This window comes from Chrysochloris asiatica, unplaced genomic scaffold, assembly GCF_000296735.1.
Source record: "Chrysochloris asiatica unplaced genomic scaffold, ChrAsi1.0 scaffold00096, whole genome shotgun sequence".
NCBI classification, from domain to species: domain Eukaryota; kingdom Metazoa; phylum Chordata; class Mammalia; order Afrosoricida; family Chrysochloridae; genus Chrysochloris; species Chrysochloris asiatica.
This window is the reverse complement of record NW_006408614.1, coordinates 10,379,326-10,397,031: the sequence shown is the minus strand read 5'-3', so window position 1 is coordinate 10,397,031 and position 17,706 is coordinate 10,379,326. Positions and strand designations below refer to the sequence as shown.

The following is a 17,706-nucleotide window of genomic DNA, read 5'->3' as shown; positions in this document are numbered from 1 at the left end:
GAACCTAGGGACAGTGAGTTTATGCTCATGAGTAGGGGGACAGCTCAGGAAAGGAGGGTCCGAATGGCTACGTCAGCATCACCCATTTGTACATGTAGAATTGTTGAATTGGTGTATGTTCTGTGTACATTCTCAACAACAACAAAAATAAAATAAATTAGATATAAATATGCAATGATTTCATTCCTTCTAAGGGATGTCAAAAAGGAGTCCTGGCTGTGTTGTGGGTTAGGCATTGGGCTGCAAATCAAAAGGTTGTTGGTTCAAAGCCAGCAGTCCTTCCGTGGGAGAAATATGAGGTGTCTGCTCCCGTAAAGATGTCTAGTCTTGGAAACCCGAGGTAGAGCCCCTGTAAGTTAGAATTGACTTGATGGCTGTGGAGTTGGTTTTTATGTTTTGGAAGGCAAGCTAAAGGCATCTTAATGGTGCAGTGGATTAAGCACCAGGCTGGTAGCCGAGAGGTTGGCAGTTTGAGTCCGCCCACCAGCCATTCTGAAGGACCTAGATAAGACAGTCTTCTGTAAAGATGATAGCCTTGGAAACCCTCAGGTGTAGGTCTATTCAGTCCTATAGGGTGGCTCTGAACCAACTCTATGGTAGCAGGTGACTTTAAGCAAGTCTTGTGATAGGAGGTGTCTGGCTTTGAGTAGGCTCCAAGGAAACCTCAGGGCTGCCTCTCTCCAGCCCAGGCGAGGGTCCTCTTTTCATCCCAGTCAAAAAGCCCCCCTTCACCACCTGTGTGTGTACACCTGGCCCTCGTGTAGCTCCATGTGGCTGGCTTAAGGTAGTGGGTGGGGGTGAAACAGGGAAATACTTTGTTGTTGTTGTTAGCTGCCATCGAGTCATAGTGACCAGCACAACAGACTGAAACACCGTCCGGCCCTGCGCTGTCCTCACAATCGTTGTTTGAGCCCACTGCTGCTGCCACTGTGCCAATCCATCTCCTTAGGGGTCTTCCTCTTTTTGCTTACTTTGTGCTTTACCCAGCATGATATCCTTCTCCAGGGACTGGTCCCACCTGACAGTATGTCAGAAGTCTGAGAGATGAAGGAAATACTTTACACCTTAGAAAAAATGCCTCTATTAAGTATTCTTTGTAATTCCTCCTTTATTCCTATAGGACAGGGAAGGGGGGCTTCAAAGGGAAAAAATATCCTGTCCTCCTGAGAATTTGTCCCCACCCAGGGGTCAGTGTGTCCTATAGACTTATTCTATGGAGATGTCTTTCAGTGGTACATTAGGACTGCAGATGAGAAACCCTGTCTTTAAAACCTGGTTAAAAACTTACCCCCAAAATATATCCGTGAAATGGGCGGGAGTAGGGGATAAATTCCTAAAGAAATTGCAGATCTCCTAGAACACACCTGGAGTCCTGGTGTGGCGCTGTGGGTTAATGCGTCAGACTGCAAAGCTGTTTGAACTGTAAAGTCGGCAGTTCAAGCTCACCAGCTGCTCCTCGGAAACCCTATACAGGATTGCTATGGGTCGGAATCGTCGACGGCACTTAACAACAACAACAACAGAACACACCTGAAAACCCTTATGTGGCATTGTAGGCTAAGTGCAGGACCACAGGGTTAGTTTGAACAGGGTCAGCAGTTCAAATCCACCAGACACTCTTTGGAAACCCTATATTGGGTCGTTTTGAGTCGGAACCAATTCAAAGACACTTAACAACAACAATAATGTAACAGGCACTCAGTAAAATATTTGGACTTAGTCCATCAGGAAACACTCCACAGCTTTGTCACGAATAAGGGTATTCACTTCTGGTGCCTACCGTGCGAGGAGGAGTTTTAAAATCTTGAATGATGTGCATCACTCAGGGGACCTTCTCTTCTCATCCCCCCAGAGACGCCTGGGAGGAACCTGGTTGTGGGGAATTTTGCTGTGACCGTAATCTGGCTGAATGGGTGCTGTAAGGTGAAGCGTTTCTGGAAATTTCTTTTTTGTTTATTTGAGGACTTTATCTGTGGACCACAAGGCACTCAGTATGGGTTGCTCTTTGTCGCTGAAACCTGCCACTCCGCTGGCAGGGAGGGACCTGCTGTTCTCAGGAGACACAGCTCTGAGAACGAAGCCTTCAAGTGTCTGCAAAAAGCAAACACCCCACTTGCCCAGGGCCACCGGGCCCTCAGCAACACAGGGCCGGGCTCAGTGCCAGGGTCAGGCATTTTGCCCTAGCTCCAGTTATATCTTCACAAGCACACATTTTGCTCAAGATTGGGGGGCCCGATTTGGGGAGCATGATCCTTAAGCTGCTAAGGTGACATCATTTCCACCTCACAGTGGGGGGCCGTTGCCAGCGTGAGGCCTGTGGGGAGGGCAGGAGTGGTTGTCATGTGAAAACAGTTATTTTCCCCAAACAGTGAGTGACCCTGGTGATGTCATGGGCCCAAATCGAATCGGTTCTGGTCCTGAACATCTCCTGTAACACGATCTCGAGGTGACAACACAGGAGGCCTGGCCAGGCCAGGGGGGGCTGTGGGCCTGGCCTCCCTTGTGTGTTCTGTGGCCTTTTCTCAAAGCGTCTTCTGCTCAGTGGAGCCCACAGAAACAGGATTCGAATGGTAACAAACCTCCTTTCTTCCTGCCCATGGGTTCCGTGAGTGGATACATCCCAGGGTGGGAGCCCTCAGCCAGTGGCCAGGGCAGGGGGACCCGATGACTGTCCCACATGCCTTCATGCCTGGCTCCCGTCTCACTTTCATTCCTGGGCCCACATGTCACGGCGTCCCATTTCCCACTCTTCTCCCATCCTCCGGAGGAAGGCCCTTTGCCGATGAAGTCATGGGAATGGATGTCCCCTTTGTCCTTGAAAACAGTGGGAGCCTGCGGTCAGCTGTGTGTGGCCTCCCGGTGGACAGGCGGTCAGCCTGTGCTGGGCCCTGGACCTTCCATGCACACTATGTCATCGAATTCTCAAACTATGTGCTTATCCCCACTGTCCAGAGGAGGAAACTGAGCTTCAGACCCTGAGACTGGCCCAAGGTTTGACCCAGGGTCACAGAACCACCTAGCAAGAGCTCTCCTCTAGAACCAGCTCCCACCACAGAGGCCAGCCTGCAGCTCGGGAGACTTCACAGACCATTCCCACCACCTGCCCGCACAGGGCCAGGTGCTAGGTACAAGCCACAGGCACCTGGGCAGGTGTAACCACACGGGTTCTCCTTTGCTTTACCCACAGAGTCTCTTAGATGACTTTCTGCTAATGGTCTCCATGTTTTGCATAGAATAATTTAAAACATGAGTCCTCAGGGCAGTTCAAGAGGGTCACTACCAGTGGCTCTGTTTTGAAGGCTGCTGTCATTTGGAGAGAATGACATTCTTACATAAGATTGTGATCAAAATCACTTGAATCGGTATTTCTCCAAAGAAGATAATACGAAGGCACTTCAAAATCTTCATGGAAAACAGGGAATTAAAAGAGAAGGGGTTTATTTTCCACCAACTCTTTGGAGACCCCTTGTTCAAATGGACAATCTGTTAATGGGTATGGAGTAAGGTTGAAAAGGTGCGTTAGCTGTCAGAGAACTGCAAGTCAAAATCACAAGGAGATACTGTTTCACCCAGTGTCTATAGTAATAACACGGGAAAACAGACACTAAGAAATGGTAATGAGGAACTTGTGCATCAATACAAAGTGTCAAATGGTGCCCCATTGTGGAAAGTAGTTTGATGGTTCCTCAACAAGTTAAATCTAGGGGGAAAGGGAGAGGCTTGATTTAGGGGCACTGAGATATGGTGGCGCAATAATCTGGAAATTGGTAGCGGTAACAAATGTGCACGATGTTAAACAGCATCACTGAAGTGTGCATAGAAACATGTTGGATTGTTGTTGTTAAGTGCCATCGAGTCGGTTCCGACCCATAACAACCCTGTATAGGGTTTCCAAGGAGCAGCTGGTGAGCGTGAACTGCCGACCTTGTAGCTCAAATGGCTTTTCTGTCTGGCACATTAACCCACCAGGACTCCGCTTTATTCTGTATATGTTTACCACTATAAGTGGTGTGGCACTGTGGGTTAATGCACCAGACTGCAAAGCCCTTTGAATAGCAAGGTCGGCAGTTCAAGCTCACCAGCTGCTCCTCGGAAACCCTATACAGGGTCATTATGGGTCGGAAGCTAGTTGATGGCACTTAACAACAACAACAACATGAAACAATTAGGAAAAAAAAAAAAAGCACCAACTAAATATAGGATTATCATTTGTTGTTGTTAAGTGCCGTTGAGTCAGTTCCAACCCATAGCGACCCTGTATAAGCTTTCCAAGAAGCAACTGGTGAGCTTGAACCGCTGACCTTGCTTTTCAAACCGATTTTGCAGTCCAGCACCTTAACCCACAGCACCTGGTACCTACATCAAAAGGAATGTACTCAACCATTAAAAACAATCATAAAATGAAGCCTTCATACCTGTTATAACACGGATCAACCTAGAAAACATTGTGCTAACTGAAATACATTGGTTCACGTATAGGAAAGATGCAGCATTGACAAGTCTGTAGACAGCAAAGTTTATTAGTGATTACCAGGGACAGGTGCGAGGGAGGCAAAGGGGCCTCACTACTTTGAGAACACTGAAGCTCCACTAAGGGTGATGGGAAATTTGGAGACAGGTGATGGTAATGGTTACACCTGATGGATATAGCTCACATCACTGAATTGTACACATGAAGAATGTTGGAAAGGCAAGTAATTTGTCACACCACACATATGCTTACCATACAGATAGAGAGCAAAGCACACATACATTTCCCCCAAATAAACTAGGTTATTAGACCATCTTTTTAAAAATGTTGGATCGGTAACTCTTTTGTTACATTTTTACCATTTTATAATTGTAATTACAAAAACAGTTATAGAATTGCCATTAAACACACACACACACACACACACACACACACACACACACCCCAAACCTTTGCCCTTTGTTGGCCCAGAGTTGATTCTGAGTCATACAACGGAGTAGAATTGCTCCCTGGGTTTTCCCAGGCTGCTCCATCTTTCTCCTGAGGTGTGTTCAAACCGCTAACCTTGCAGTTAGCAGCCAAGCACTTACACACTGTGCCACCATATACGCTAACAGCAATTCCATTCCTAGGTATAAACCCCAAAGAATGAAAAGCAGTTATTCTAATCCTTGTGCATGAATTGCTCATTACGCATAATTCACAGTAGTCCAAAGTAGCAACACCCCAAGTGCCCATCACTGGATGAATACATTGTTTTTGTTTAAAGTGATACCTCCATAAAGGGGAATAAAGTGCTGACACATGCTACCACATGGCGAGTCTTGGACACGTGGTGCTGAATGAGAGGCTGGTCACACTTGCAGGAAAGGTCCAGAGCCAATGAAACTATAGACACCGAGAGTAGATGGGTGGTCACCAGGAACTGGGGAGGGAACCTGGAGACGGTCTCCTCTGGGGGCTCAGTTCTCCCACAAGAACATGTGTAGGAAGCCAGGTTAGGGGGAAAGAGGGTCTTGAGCCAGGGACGCCTGGTCCCCATCCCTCTCCTCACAATGAGAGGTGCCTAGACAGGCTGTGGACCAGGTGGGATCGAGACTTGTATTCTCTGTCTTCTGAGAAAGCTGCAGACAAAAGGGTCTACCCTTAGCACCCAATGGGGTCCTTTATTAGGACTGTGAGGTGAGATACAGGGGGCTGCTAAGTCAGCATTGCTCTGGACGTTGGTCAGAACTTGGGTGCTGGGGCCACGTGAACCCCGCCCCCATCCTTGCAGCTGGAGGTACCCACATTTCCCCCTCACTTCCCCTGAATTCTCCATAGACTTCCAATAAGTCTCAGATGCTGGGAGTTGCCTTCTGGATGAAGTATTCGCTTAGAAGCCAACTGCTCCAAGAAGCACCCTCCCTGTCACCGGCCCTGGGTGCCCCTGTCCCCAGTATAGTCCCAGCTGAGACCTCTGCCTCCAGCCCCTCCCCCCACTCTTTTCTATTGTCATTGTGGCTGCTGCCCTTCTGGGGGTGACACCATACAGAGGCTGAGGGGAAGCTGCAAGGCCCCAGCAGCACCCTAATAAGCAGGATAGGACAATGCCTGACCCTTCCTGCCCTCCTGTCCCCCACCCCCATGGCCTGGGCTTCTGGGTCTCTCTTCAACCATCCCCATTGTGCATCTCCTCCTAAGTCCTGGTGACTTAGGGCCAGAGACAGCTAGCTCTCAGAGAACTGGCCCCTTCTCTGCTGCCCAGAGTCCACACATGCAGCTGTCCTGTGGTCTGGCGGGGCAGTCCCATCGATGGCTCAGGGGACACAGCCAAGAGAAAAGTAACACTCAGGACTTGGGGGGCCATATGTCCACCTGGTCTCTGGTGGGAGCAGCGACCTGGGGACCCCGTGGCCGCAGTTCCTCCGCTAGTTCTGCGGGGCGACACCGAAGGGCTGGGTCCACCGCCTCACGTCCAGGAAGACGGCTGAGGCACCGTGGTAGAGCCAGAGGCGGGGCAGGGCGCCACGGCGGGTCCACGCGTCCTGCACGTGGTCGTAGGCCTCCATCTCCACGTGGTAATCACCGTCCATACCCTGCCATCGGCCTCCCGTCACATAGAGCGCGTCCCCCAGCGGCACCAGAGCCCCGTTCTCATGTAGGCTGTGTAACGGCTGCACCTGGGGGCGGGCGGGACGGGGTCAGGACAGCGGGCGGTGTCAGGGCCAGCCGATGGGGAGGGGCCAGGACAGTGGGCGGGACCAGGACCGGCGGATGAGGTAGGATCAAGACCAGTGGATGGAGTTAGGGCCAGCAGATGGGGTGGGGTCAGGGCTAGCAGGCAGGGGTCAGAGCAGTGGGCGGAGTCAAGGCTAATATGGGGCGGGGCCAGGACTAGAAGATGGGGTGGAGTCAGGGTTGGAGGGCGGGGTCCGGGACAGTGGCTAGGCGCCCAGCCAGAACAGTGGACAGGGCCAGGACCGGCAGATAGGATGGGGTCAGAGACAGTAGGCAGGGTCAGAGTAGTGGACAGGGTCTGAGCCAGAGGTTAGGTCCTGCGGATTGGGTGGGGTCAAGGTAGAGGTTGCAGTCAGGGTCAGTAGGCGGGGTCATTACTAGAAGGCTTGGTCAGTGTCAGAGGGCAGGGATGGAGAGGTCAAGGTAATGAACAGGCCAGAGTCAGAGGGCAGGGCTAGAGGGTGGAGTGGATGGAGGGTCAGGGCCAGAGGACAGTGGGGGTGGAGGTGGGGAGTTGGGGTGGTTGGGGCCTAAGGATTGGTGGTCATCCTGTCTACATCGGCCAGTCTGGGAGTCACCCAGCCCCTGCTACATTTCCTCCACATCCCCACTTCAGCAAGACCCTTTCAGACTTTCCAAAAAGGGGACCAGTGACCTCCCAGGCCCACGTTGGCCCATCTCTGAAGTTGGGAGTCACGGGTGGGCATGGAGGGAGTAGAGCTGCTTCCTGGGGTCCTCGTCCTCACAGCTGCTCTGGGAGGGGACCACAAGTGGCTCTGTCTCTGACTCAGAAAGACCCTCATTCAGCCCTGAACCCTAGTTTGCCTGTGTCCTAGGCAGTGCCCTTGACAGGGGTTGCGGGTAAGGTAGGAGGGAGGGTCAGCCTTCTGGAAGTCTGGGTGGACCACCACAGGCCTAGCGCCCCCACCCCACCCCCCCACCCCCCGGCCTAGAGCAGGCCGGGAGATGACTGCTGTGGTTCAGGAAGGAGGAATCACCAGCTGGAGGGGCCGACCTGCACCTGTTCCTGCAGTAATAAGGCCCCGGTCATCTGAATGCTAATGCCAGGGGACAGCTGTGGGCAGCAGGAGGCAGAGACCCCACTGTTCCCTGGTGAGCCAGCCCTGGTGCTGTGGCCCATCGTGGGGTCTCCTGGCGTGGTCCTACTCTGAGAGCAAAGCGAGTGGGTCTCTTGAGACCATCACGGCCCTGTGTGTCCACTGCTGTGCCGCCCATATCCCCCAGCAGGGGCAGCTGGCTCTGTTCCCAGGAGGAGAGTGGGCTGCTTCTTGGGGAAGATGGAGTACTCAGGATGGGAGCTCAGAGGGTGACCCCAGCTCTGGGCCACACCTTCACCCCTGACCGGTATTGCTGTTGCTCCACCTCAGCCTTCACTGCCCCCTACCACGGGCAAACCCCCAGACCCTCCTTGCTCCAGGCCTGTGCCCCAGGTGTCCAAGCTCTAGGTGGGTGGGAATCACCACGTGGAGCAGGGGGCCTACCTTCCTCCACAGGTTGGCCCTGGGGTCATACACGTAGACCTTCTTGGTGTTGTCCCCGATAAGGTAGAGGGCCCCGTGCAGCGCAGCACAGCGAGGTGAGGAGAGGTACTTGGGCAGAAAGGGTGAGGCGATCATGCTCCACACATCTGCGGGGACACGGGGGTCCTGGAGGTTGGCTCTCGAGACTCCTGCTGACCCCACCTGACTGGAGTCACCTCGGGGCCCGGGGCCTCTGCCTCATCTCCTCCCCTGGGTTCAGGTAACCAGGTGGGCCCTACTTGGACCCCAAGGACGCATGGGCATTTGGCACATGTCAGCTCGTAGGTCCTGCTGCCCACATTTCCAGGTGGGTCTTGGGGACAGAACAAAGTGAGTCCCTGGCCAGGAAGACCACCTCATCAGGTAGGGGCCACGCTGGGACTCCACCCAAGCCAGAGTCCAGAGCACAGCCACACAGCAGTTACAGAGAGTGGACAAGGCCGGACTCTCTCCCAGACACCCTGCAGTGTGGAGGCCCGAGCAGGACAGGGAATTTGGCCCCCAGCACCCCCAGCCCCATGAACCTCTAGGATGGATGCCTGGACAAGTGAGGAGCTGCCTTCCCACCCCAGGCTCCTTAGCTCCAGCCTCCACCTCCCATGGGACTGTGGCCACATGTACTCCTGTCAGGCAACCCCTAGCCCCATCTTCCCAGCCATGTTGGGGCTGTCCCACTGTCCTCCACTGACACTGCAGAGGGGCCCTCTGTCTCCTGGCACCTGTGACGGGGTTGTAGCACTGCAGGGAGGGACCTGTGGCCTCATCCCCTCCCCCTGCTGGCACCTGTGACCGGGTTGTAGCACTGCAGAGCTAGCGCATTGTACTTGCAGGCACTGGAGCCCACCAAGTAGAGGCGACCTTGGCAGCTGGCGGCTGAGAAGTTGCTGACGTATTTGAGGGCTGGACTGACGGGTGTCCAGCTGTTGGTGAAGGGGTCATAGCTCTCCACCTCCACCATGTCCAGGGTAGTACCTGTGGGGCAGAGGGCAGGTGTTAGCCTGTGTTGGGCTGGGCATGGAGGAGGGGGCTTTGGGAAACTTGGGGTCCTTATCCCGAAGTCTTGGTGCCCAGTTTCTGCCTCAGCCCTGGGTCCCACCACACTGCTGCTGCCGCATAGAGTCTGGAGGTGCCGATGCGGGGACCGTCTGCTGCTCCCTGGGCCAGGACCTTAGCCTGTGGAAGAGCTTGGGGACTCGAGGTGCTCTTAGCTCTGGAGAGGCCCAGGACATAGTAGTCACTTCAAACAAGGGCCAGTGGTCACCCAATCATATGGTCACAATATCCAACTGCTCAGTCTTATTCCTGGGCTGCCAGGTGGGTTGGGGTAAGGCAGGACCCTTGTCCTCAGGGTGGGTGGAGATAATGTGATATCAAAGGGCCCATGATGGTCCCCTGGACCTGGGTTCAATGTGCCTGAGACTCTGGGCAGTTAAGGCCAGATCCCTCCGGCACCTTTGGGGATCTATGTGCCCTCTGTTGGGTGTCACCCCGGGTTGCTCTGTGGGCTGCTTTGCCCTCTCATGGGCAGGATGGGAAAGGGCCATTGCTATAGGAGATGAGGCCTCTGGACTGGGCAGAACGATAGCCACAGGACCGGCAGGACAGTCCCAGGGGGCTCACCCCCAATGGCGTAGATCTCCCCGTTGAGCGCGGCGCTGGCATGGTTGGTGCGGGCTTTCAGCATCGGTGCCACGGGCCTCCAGGCCGCCTCCTTCAGCAGGAAACACCAGGCCTGCGTGGTGGACCAGGTGTCCGTCTGTGAGCCCCTGGAACCACCTGTGGAATAGGTTCTGTCCATGTGTGCCCAGCACTGACATTGCACCCCTGTCCAGACCTCTGACACCCGCCTTTTAGAGAACTTCTCGTCATATCAGGAGTTCTGGTGTGACACTGTAGGATAAGCACTGAACTGCTAATCACAAGTTTGGTGGTTGAAACTCACCAGCTGCTCCTTGGGAACCCCATACAAGGTCACTGTGAGTCAGAACTGACTTGAAACATACAACAACCACCCCATCAGCTCAGAAATGCACGTCAAGCTGGGTTATTCCTTACACACATGTCGGCACACATGACAGCGACAACTGCCCTTGGTTGCTTTCACGGATGAAAGTTGGTCTGGGATGGGCCCTGAGTCATTGTTTTTACTTTCTTCTCTTTCTACATTCGGCAGGGCAACGTCACCCCACTGCATGGACCTGTACTCACTGCTGCCAAGTCGGTTCTGCCTCACAGCGACCCCGCATGACAGAGGGGTTCCAAAGCTGTCATCGTTACAAAACAAACGGGCACATCTTTCTCCTGCAGAGTGGCTGGTGGGTTCGAACCAGCGTCTTTGACCAAAAAATCTAAGCCCACTTCCGTTGAGTTGATTCCAACTCATAGGGTTTCCCGGACTGTATGTAAATCTTTACAGGGCAGACAGCCTCATCTTTCTCCTGCAGAGCAGCTGGTGGGTTTGAACCGTCGAGTTTGCAGTTAGCAGCTCAGTGCCTAACCCCCAGCACCACCAACATTCCTTTCCTGGCCCCACGGAACCTCTGGAATAGGACAGTGTTCGTGTTAACTTGCTGGATGGACATGCCCAATGACACCCCCTTCCAGTGGGGCCCAGGACACATGCCATCCCCCCACCCCTTAGACATGCCCCTGCACTGGGCTCCCTTACAGGCCTGGGGTCCCCGGCTAGGCCATGATTTCATAGTTGATTTGTAACTTAGCAGATCCATGTGGACAGCCTGGCATGGCTTTGTAGGATAAGCATGGGACTGAAAGGTCGGTTTGAACCACAAGGTTCACAGTTCAAGCTGCTTCTCAGAAACCCTGTACGGAGTCGCTATGAGTTGGAACCGACTCAACGGCACTTAGCAACAGTCCCATGTGACAGTAGAACTGCTCCGTGCGATCTTATTGGCTGTGATCTTTACAGAAGCAGATTGCCAGGTCTTTATGCCTCTGTGCTGCTGGGTGGATTCCCTTTGGTTACCATTTCTCTCAGGCAGGGGGCCTTTAGATTTCTGCTGTTCTCTGGACTGCCAGATGCTGAACCGGGGTGAGACCACAGGCAGTCCAGAGGCGTCCAGAACAGAACCCCTGTTCTGAGGGTGCAGCCCAGCTTCATGACCATGGCCAGCTCTCCCACCCACACAAACTCAGTCAGGGTCAGTGGTTTCTAGCACCCCATCAGCAGAAGCTGCCCCCAATCAGCTCTCACCAGCAGCTCAGGCAGAGTGATTTTCCCCACCCCCTATCACGGGGTCTTCTAGGAGCCCCTGAGTGTGGGTCCACAAGTGAGTTAGGCCCAGCCTTTGATTTGCAATGCACGCAAAGGTCTAGAAGGGCTCTATCCTCCTGGCTTTGCACATGAGCGGGCGATGGTTCTGCTGCAGGTCGGCAGTTGCTCACCTGTGACGTAGATGTCATTGTTCAGCGCAGCCAGCGAGAAGCCCCACTTGTGGTAGTCGGGGAAGTCAGGGAGCGCCATCCATCGCTCTTGCGGGAGGAGAGAGGGTGGTGAGGACTGGACGCTCACCCTGCCACAGACCTCTTCCTATTGTGCAACGTCCCTGCTTGCTGGGCAGGACTCAGCAGGCCACAGTAGTGGGCGGTGCAGAGTCCAGGGACACCTGGTGAGGCCAGAGGTGTTCACGGCAGCCCCTTGCCTCTCCATGTTGCCCCACTGGACACAAATGACCCCCAGATGTGCAGAGCAACAGCCCAGGCTCCTAGGTCAAGGTCTCACTCAGTCCCAAAGCTGACCCTGCAGGGACCCGCCTCCCTCAGATAGGGAAGTGGCTTCGTGGTCTGATCTGTGGCATCACTAGTGCCCCGTCCCTCCTCCCATTCTTCCTGTCATGGTAGTGAGGGACAGAGTGGTGCCCCAAGTCTGATCTGCCTTCATGGAGGAAACTGAGGCAAGAGACGGGAAATGCTGGGGAAGCCAAATCAAGAGGGTGGTGGTGGTGGTGGTTATGTGCCGTGGAGTCGGAGCCAACTCACAGAGACCCTGTACAGGGTTCCCGAGGCTGTAAATCTTTACGGGAGCAGAAAGCCTCATCTTTTTCCCGCGGAACAGCTGGTAGTTTCGAACTGCTGACCTTGTGATTCGTTGCCTGATTTGTAACCACTACGCTATGTCAAAGCCCAGGAAGCTGGTGAGGTCTGGGGTCCGCTCCCCCTGGGGGGACTTGGCTGTTTGCTGTTTACAGCGGTTTGGGGGCTGTGCTGGGAGCCTGGCTATGTGGAGCTGGCACGAGGGCGGGACGGCATGGCCCCTTGACTTATGTCTGTATCCCTCTGGGGTGGGACTGTCCAACAGCCACCCTCCTCTGTCTGCCAGACGCCTGTCCCCATGGCTCTGAGGGGCAGCTGCTCCCAGGTGGGGCCAGGATCCTCATCTCCTGACGTCAGCCCCAAATCCCCTCTCGTCAGCTCCGGGCCTGGGACTGCTGCCAGACACTGACGCCATTGTGGGGAGGACGGGCTGGAGCCCAGCCCGGAACCCAGGACCCTGGGCAGCCTCATCGGTGCCTTCCAAGAGTATCTCTGGGCCAACAAGTCCAGTCCCCAAAGAGCCCGCTGCCTGACCTTGGTCCTGTGAGAGGGACTAACCCCATTTCACAAAGATGCTGAGGCCTGGGCAGGTAATGGGACCTGCTGAAGGACCGTTTAGGGTGACCCTAAAGCCCAGTGCTCACCCCCTCCAGGATTGCCTGCACTCTCTTAGCCCTCTGATACCCTGGAGGCCATAGGACTGGGTTACCAGGGGGAAGAAGCTGCCAGGCTAACAACCCCACCAGTGGCCCCACTCTGGACAGTGGAGGCCAACCTCCTACAGGAACCTTGGGTGGGAGAAGGGGCACCCTCCCGTCAGTGTCCCCTCCCTCATGGGGCGCCTGATGCGCAGGCCACGGGCGGACAGCTCCCGTCAGGACTGATGTGGGTTGGACACCACGGAACTACTCACTGGCCTTGGTGTTATAGAAGGCGAAGTTACCGGAGTGGACTTCGAGCTCCTCCCCAGCTTCCTCATCCTCCTCCAGCGCCCGCCCACCCATCACCACCAGGACCTCTTCCAGCTTCTGTGGGGGGGCCAGCAGCACCTGGGGGGGTGTCAGGGGTCAGAGGGGCTCCTGGACACTGGGCAGGCCACCTGCTGAAGACATCGTCTAGGCATAGTGAGGCCTGGATGTTTAGGGGGCAGCTGAGGGTCCTTAGTCATGCGTATATGAGTGGAGTGGGCCTCTGCATGTGTGTGCATATGTGTATATATGAATATGTGAGTGTACATGTGTTTGGGCATGCACACCAACACGTATACAGGTATGTATGAATGCATGCTCAGTCACATGTATGCACATGCCTATACTCATGTGCATGCATATGTACACATGTGAGGGTCTCAGTGTGCATCTGTGTACAGGCTGGTGTATATTCAGGTGTATGGATGTGTTTGTACTAGGTGTGTGTATGTACACACAGGCATGCATGTGTAGGATGTGTAAGTATGTGTGAATGTCCCAGTACACAACATGTATAAGCATGTATGTATATACACACATGCATACATATGTGCACATCTCAACACACATGTTTATTGTGAATACACCCACATGCATGTGTATACATGTGCAGACCCAGCACAATGCATATGTGCCAATGTATACATGCTTCCATGTGTACATATCTGTGTGCATGTGTGTGCACATGAGTGTATAAATCTCTGTGCATTTAGGTATACATATGTGTGTGTACTGGGTTGCGCATGTACACACGGGTATGCACTTGTTGGAGTGTGTAAGTATGTGTGCATGTGTGTATACATGTGCATGTCTCAGCACGCACATGTATATATGTGTGTGAATGTATACATATGCACATTTCTGTGTGCCTGTGTGCACAGGTGTGTATAGGTCTGTGTGTACATATGTAAGAGTACTTGGTGTGTGTATGTACACAAGGGTATGCATGTGTTGTTGTTGTTAAGTGCCATCGAGTCAGGTCCGACCCATAGTGACCCTGTATAGGGTTTCCTAGGAGCAACTGATGAGCTTGAACTGCCGATCTTGCAGTTCAAATGGCTTTGCAGTCTGGTGCATTAACCCACAGTGCCACACCAGGACTCCAAACATCTGGCATCAGTGGGATGTGTAGAAGTGTGTAAATGTGTACACATGTGTCTACAGATGTGCATGTATCAGCAACACATGTGTATATGTGAACGTGCGCCCACATGCATGTGCACACCTGAGCACACATGTATATGTGTGAGTGTATACATGCAAGCAGGCGTACACTTGTGCATGTATCTGTGTGCATGTGTGCACATGTGTTTATAGGTCTGTGTGTATTCAAGAGTATGTACATGGGAGTACTGAGTGAGTGTATGCATGCACAGACATGCATGTAAAGGAGTGTGTAAGTATGTGTGCATGCATACATGTGTGCGTATCCCACTACATATGTGTGTGTTAATGCACACACATGAATGTGTACACGTGTGTGTGTGCCATGGAGCACATACGTGCCTTTCGGAGGTAGATCGTAACCAGATGGACTGGTCCAGGGACTGCGCCGAGGCCGTAAACATAACAAGGAATGCGAGGGTAGCCCAGGGCCGGGCAGTGTTTCCCTCTGTTGTACACAGGGTCATTGCGGTGCACTGGGACCAGCTGGATGGCACCTAACAACAACCACTGAGAGCTCCTGTTGGAATAGCGTGGATCCACGCCCTCCCCTCTTCTGAGAATTGTCTTATCAAAGCAGAGAACAATTACAGACAGGGAGACCTCCCAGGGTGAGACTCCCACCATGCAAGGCTCTGCCTACAAACCCGGGACCCTGGAGAGAGGGGCACAGCTCCTTCTCTAGAGCTCGCTCAGTGAGAGCAAGGCCCTCCCAGCACATTCGCACCTGTGGCCTCCACACGGCTCAGAACTCATTTCTGCTCTTCAAAGCCAACGGTTTTGCTGTCTTTGGCTAACAAAGTCCTAGGACACAGACAAGGTCTTGGGATGACAAAGACTAACCACCACTCGTCTGTCGGTTTGTCATACGCTGGTGGCTTGTGAGATGCTGTGATTCTGAAAGCTAAGCTCTAGAACTGTCAGCCTGAATTGGACTTCTAGCCCCCACAGAGGGTGAGAGGCTCAGGGTCTATTTGTTAGGACCATCCCCTTGTATTTCAGTCACAGCAGCACTAGACAGCTAAGATGTTGTTGTTGTTAAGTACCATGGAGTTGGTTCCAACTCGTAGCGACCCTATATAGGGTTTCCGGGAGTTCTGGTGTGGGTTAATGTGCTGGACTGCAAAGTCAGTTTGAACCACAAGGTTGGTGGAAAACCCTATGCAGGGTTGCTATGGGTCGGACCCAACTCAACGGCACTTAACAACAGCAACATAGGGTTTCCCAGGAGCGCCTGGTAGATTTGAACTGCCAACTGACCTTGAGGTCCAGCGCATTAGCCCACCAGGACTAAATGCTCAGAATCTCCTGTCTCTGCTTCCCGCAGCCAGAGCTGCCCGCCCTGATCTCACCTCACCATGGCCCCGGGACAGGGCTTCCTGGCACGCCTCTGAGGCCTGGATCAGGGGCTCTGAGGTCAGTAGCTGCTGCACACAGGGCGGAGGCAGGGAGTCCAAGTGCACCAGGCCGAGCAGCTCAGGTAGGTGAGGGGCCCTGGTTGGTGGGTCATGGCGTACCCAGCGGAGCAGCGCCTCCAGCCGGCTCTGTTCCGGCTGGACCTGCAGCAGGTCGCTGGCCAGGCAGGTGGTCAGCCGCTCACGGGGCAGCTGCAAGAACTCGTCCTCTCTCGCCACGGCCTCAAAGTTCTCCCGCAGGAAGGCCCAGGCCTTGGCCGCCACGCCCATCAGGCCTTGCTGCTCCCCAAACTCACAGATTCCCAGGCAATTGGTGGCGTCGAGCTGCTGTTGCAGGTAGCGGCCGCAGACCTTCTGCACTGCGGGGAAGTGGAGGTGGGCGGCCGTGCGTGTCAGTGCCTCCACGTTGCCCTGGGTGATGGTCAGCCGGCCAGTGTACACAAAGTCCACCAGCTGCCCCACCACGGCCGGCTCCACATCCCGTAGTTCCACGCGTGCTGAGAAACTCTCGGCGAAATCGCCCGCAAACATAGCGTGGAAGTAGGGGCTGCTCAGCGCCAGGAGGCCACGGTGGCAGGGCAGCTCCTGACCGCCCACCAGCAGCGTGACATCAACCAGCTTGGGCAGCGCACGCAGCCTTTGCAGGCCATCCAGCATGTCCTGGGCATGGGAGGGCAGATGGAAGTCCAGATTATCCACGTTGCGCACCATGGGGCCAGTGTCCTGGTCCCTGTGACCCGCTGACTCACGGGAAGAAGGATCAGGTGCCCCTCCAAGCTCCTGGAGAGGGAAGGAGTCGCATTAGCAAGGGATGGCGTGTCTTGTGTCTCCCAGTGAGTATGCATCCCCCAGTCCTTTCCACCCCTCAGCACCCACTGCTTGGCACCACTGACATGCGTGCAAAGCACTTCAGTCTCCTTTCTTACCCGACCCTGACGCCCCCTGCAAAGTCATTGCTGTTTCTAGGTGCTGTTGAGTGGGTTCAGACTCACAGCCCATCCCATGCACGGCAGAACAAAACACTGCCCAGTCCTGCGCCATCCTCCCAATTGTTGCAATGTGTGAGTCCCTGGGCCAAGTCACCTCGTTGCGGGTCTTCCTCTTTTTCATTGACCCTCCACTTTACCAGTCATGTCCTTTTCCAGGGACTGGTCCCTCCTGACAACATAGCCCAAGTATGTGAGAGCAAAGAAGTCTCTAAAGTCTCACTTCTAAGGAGCACCCTAGCTGTCCTTTTTTTTTTTTTGAGGGGGTGGGGATTCTGTTATTCACAACCAATTCTAAAAGATAAAGCAAAAATTTGAAGGCTATAGTAAATGAATGAGGAGCAGCTGGATGACTAGGTGGCCAGGGACTGGCAAACGCACACCATGAAATAAGGCTATTGGACTTGATCCAAAAGATCTGAATGTCAATTTTACGTACAAAGTGTATTTATTTCCCATACCAAATTTCTATTTATGAAGCTCCCCCCCTCCCCTTTAGTACGAACATCTTTTCTTAAAGTTTTTGCAGTAAAGATCTTACAGTCAAATAGCTTCACACTGTGTCTTCTCCTTTATCAATCAGCCTGTGTCTCCATCCCTGTATCACAGAGCCTTGTTGTTCCATTCCAGGTCTGTGCAAACTTCACGGTTCACCTCCGTTCTATTCAGCCCATGCATATCCCCCAGAGTTTCTCCTCATCTTCCCCACACCTTTACCCTCCTCCCCTCTTTGTGTATTGCCCCCCTCCTGTTTACTGCCCTCCCTGTCCCCTGAGTCAATGTGTGTCCATTCCCTGACCTGTGAGTTGCTGTCTCCTCCCTCCCGCCTCTTGGTAACCCTCAAAGAACTATTCTTTTATAATGGAAATCTTTCAAGTTTTTACCCTG

At 53.8% G+C, this 17,706-nt stretch overlaps 1 protein-coding gene across 1 annotated transcript; it reads right to left on the bottom strand.

Moving 5' to 3' along the window:
* Positions 1 to 6,381: 6,381 nt before the first annotated feature.
* On the bottom strand, positions 6,382 to 16,543 carry KLHL30 (kelch-like family member 30). The gene is made up of 7 exons (XM_006866822.1): positions 15,770 to 16,543; positions 13,199 to 13,334; positions 11,638 to 11,724; positions 9,853 to 10,008; positions 9,016 to 9,204; positions 8,194 to 8,339; positions 6,382 to 6,633 (listed from the first exon to the last, which is right to left on the bottom strand). The coding sequence occupies exons 1-7, from the start codon at positions 16,541 to 16,543 to the stop codon at positions 6,382 to 6,384; spliced, it is 1,740 nt and encodes a 579-aa protein (XP_006866884.1).
* Between the last annotated feature and the right edge of the window lie 1,163 nt (positions 16,544 to 17,706).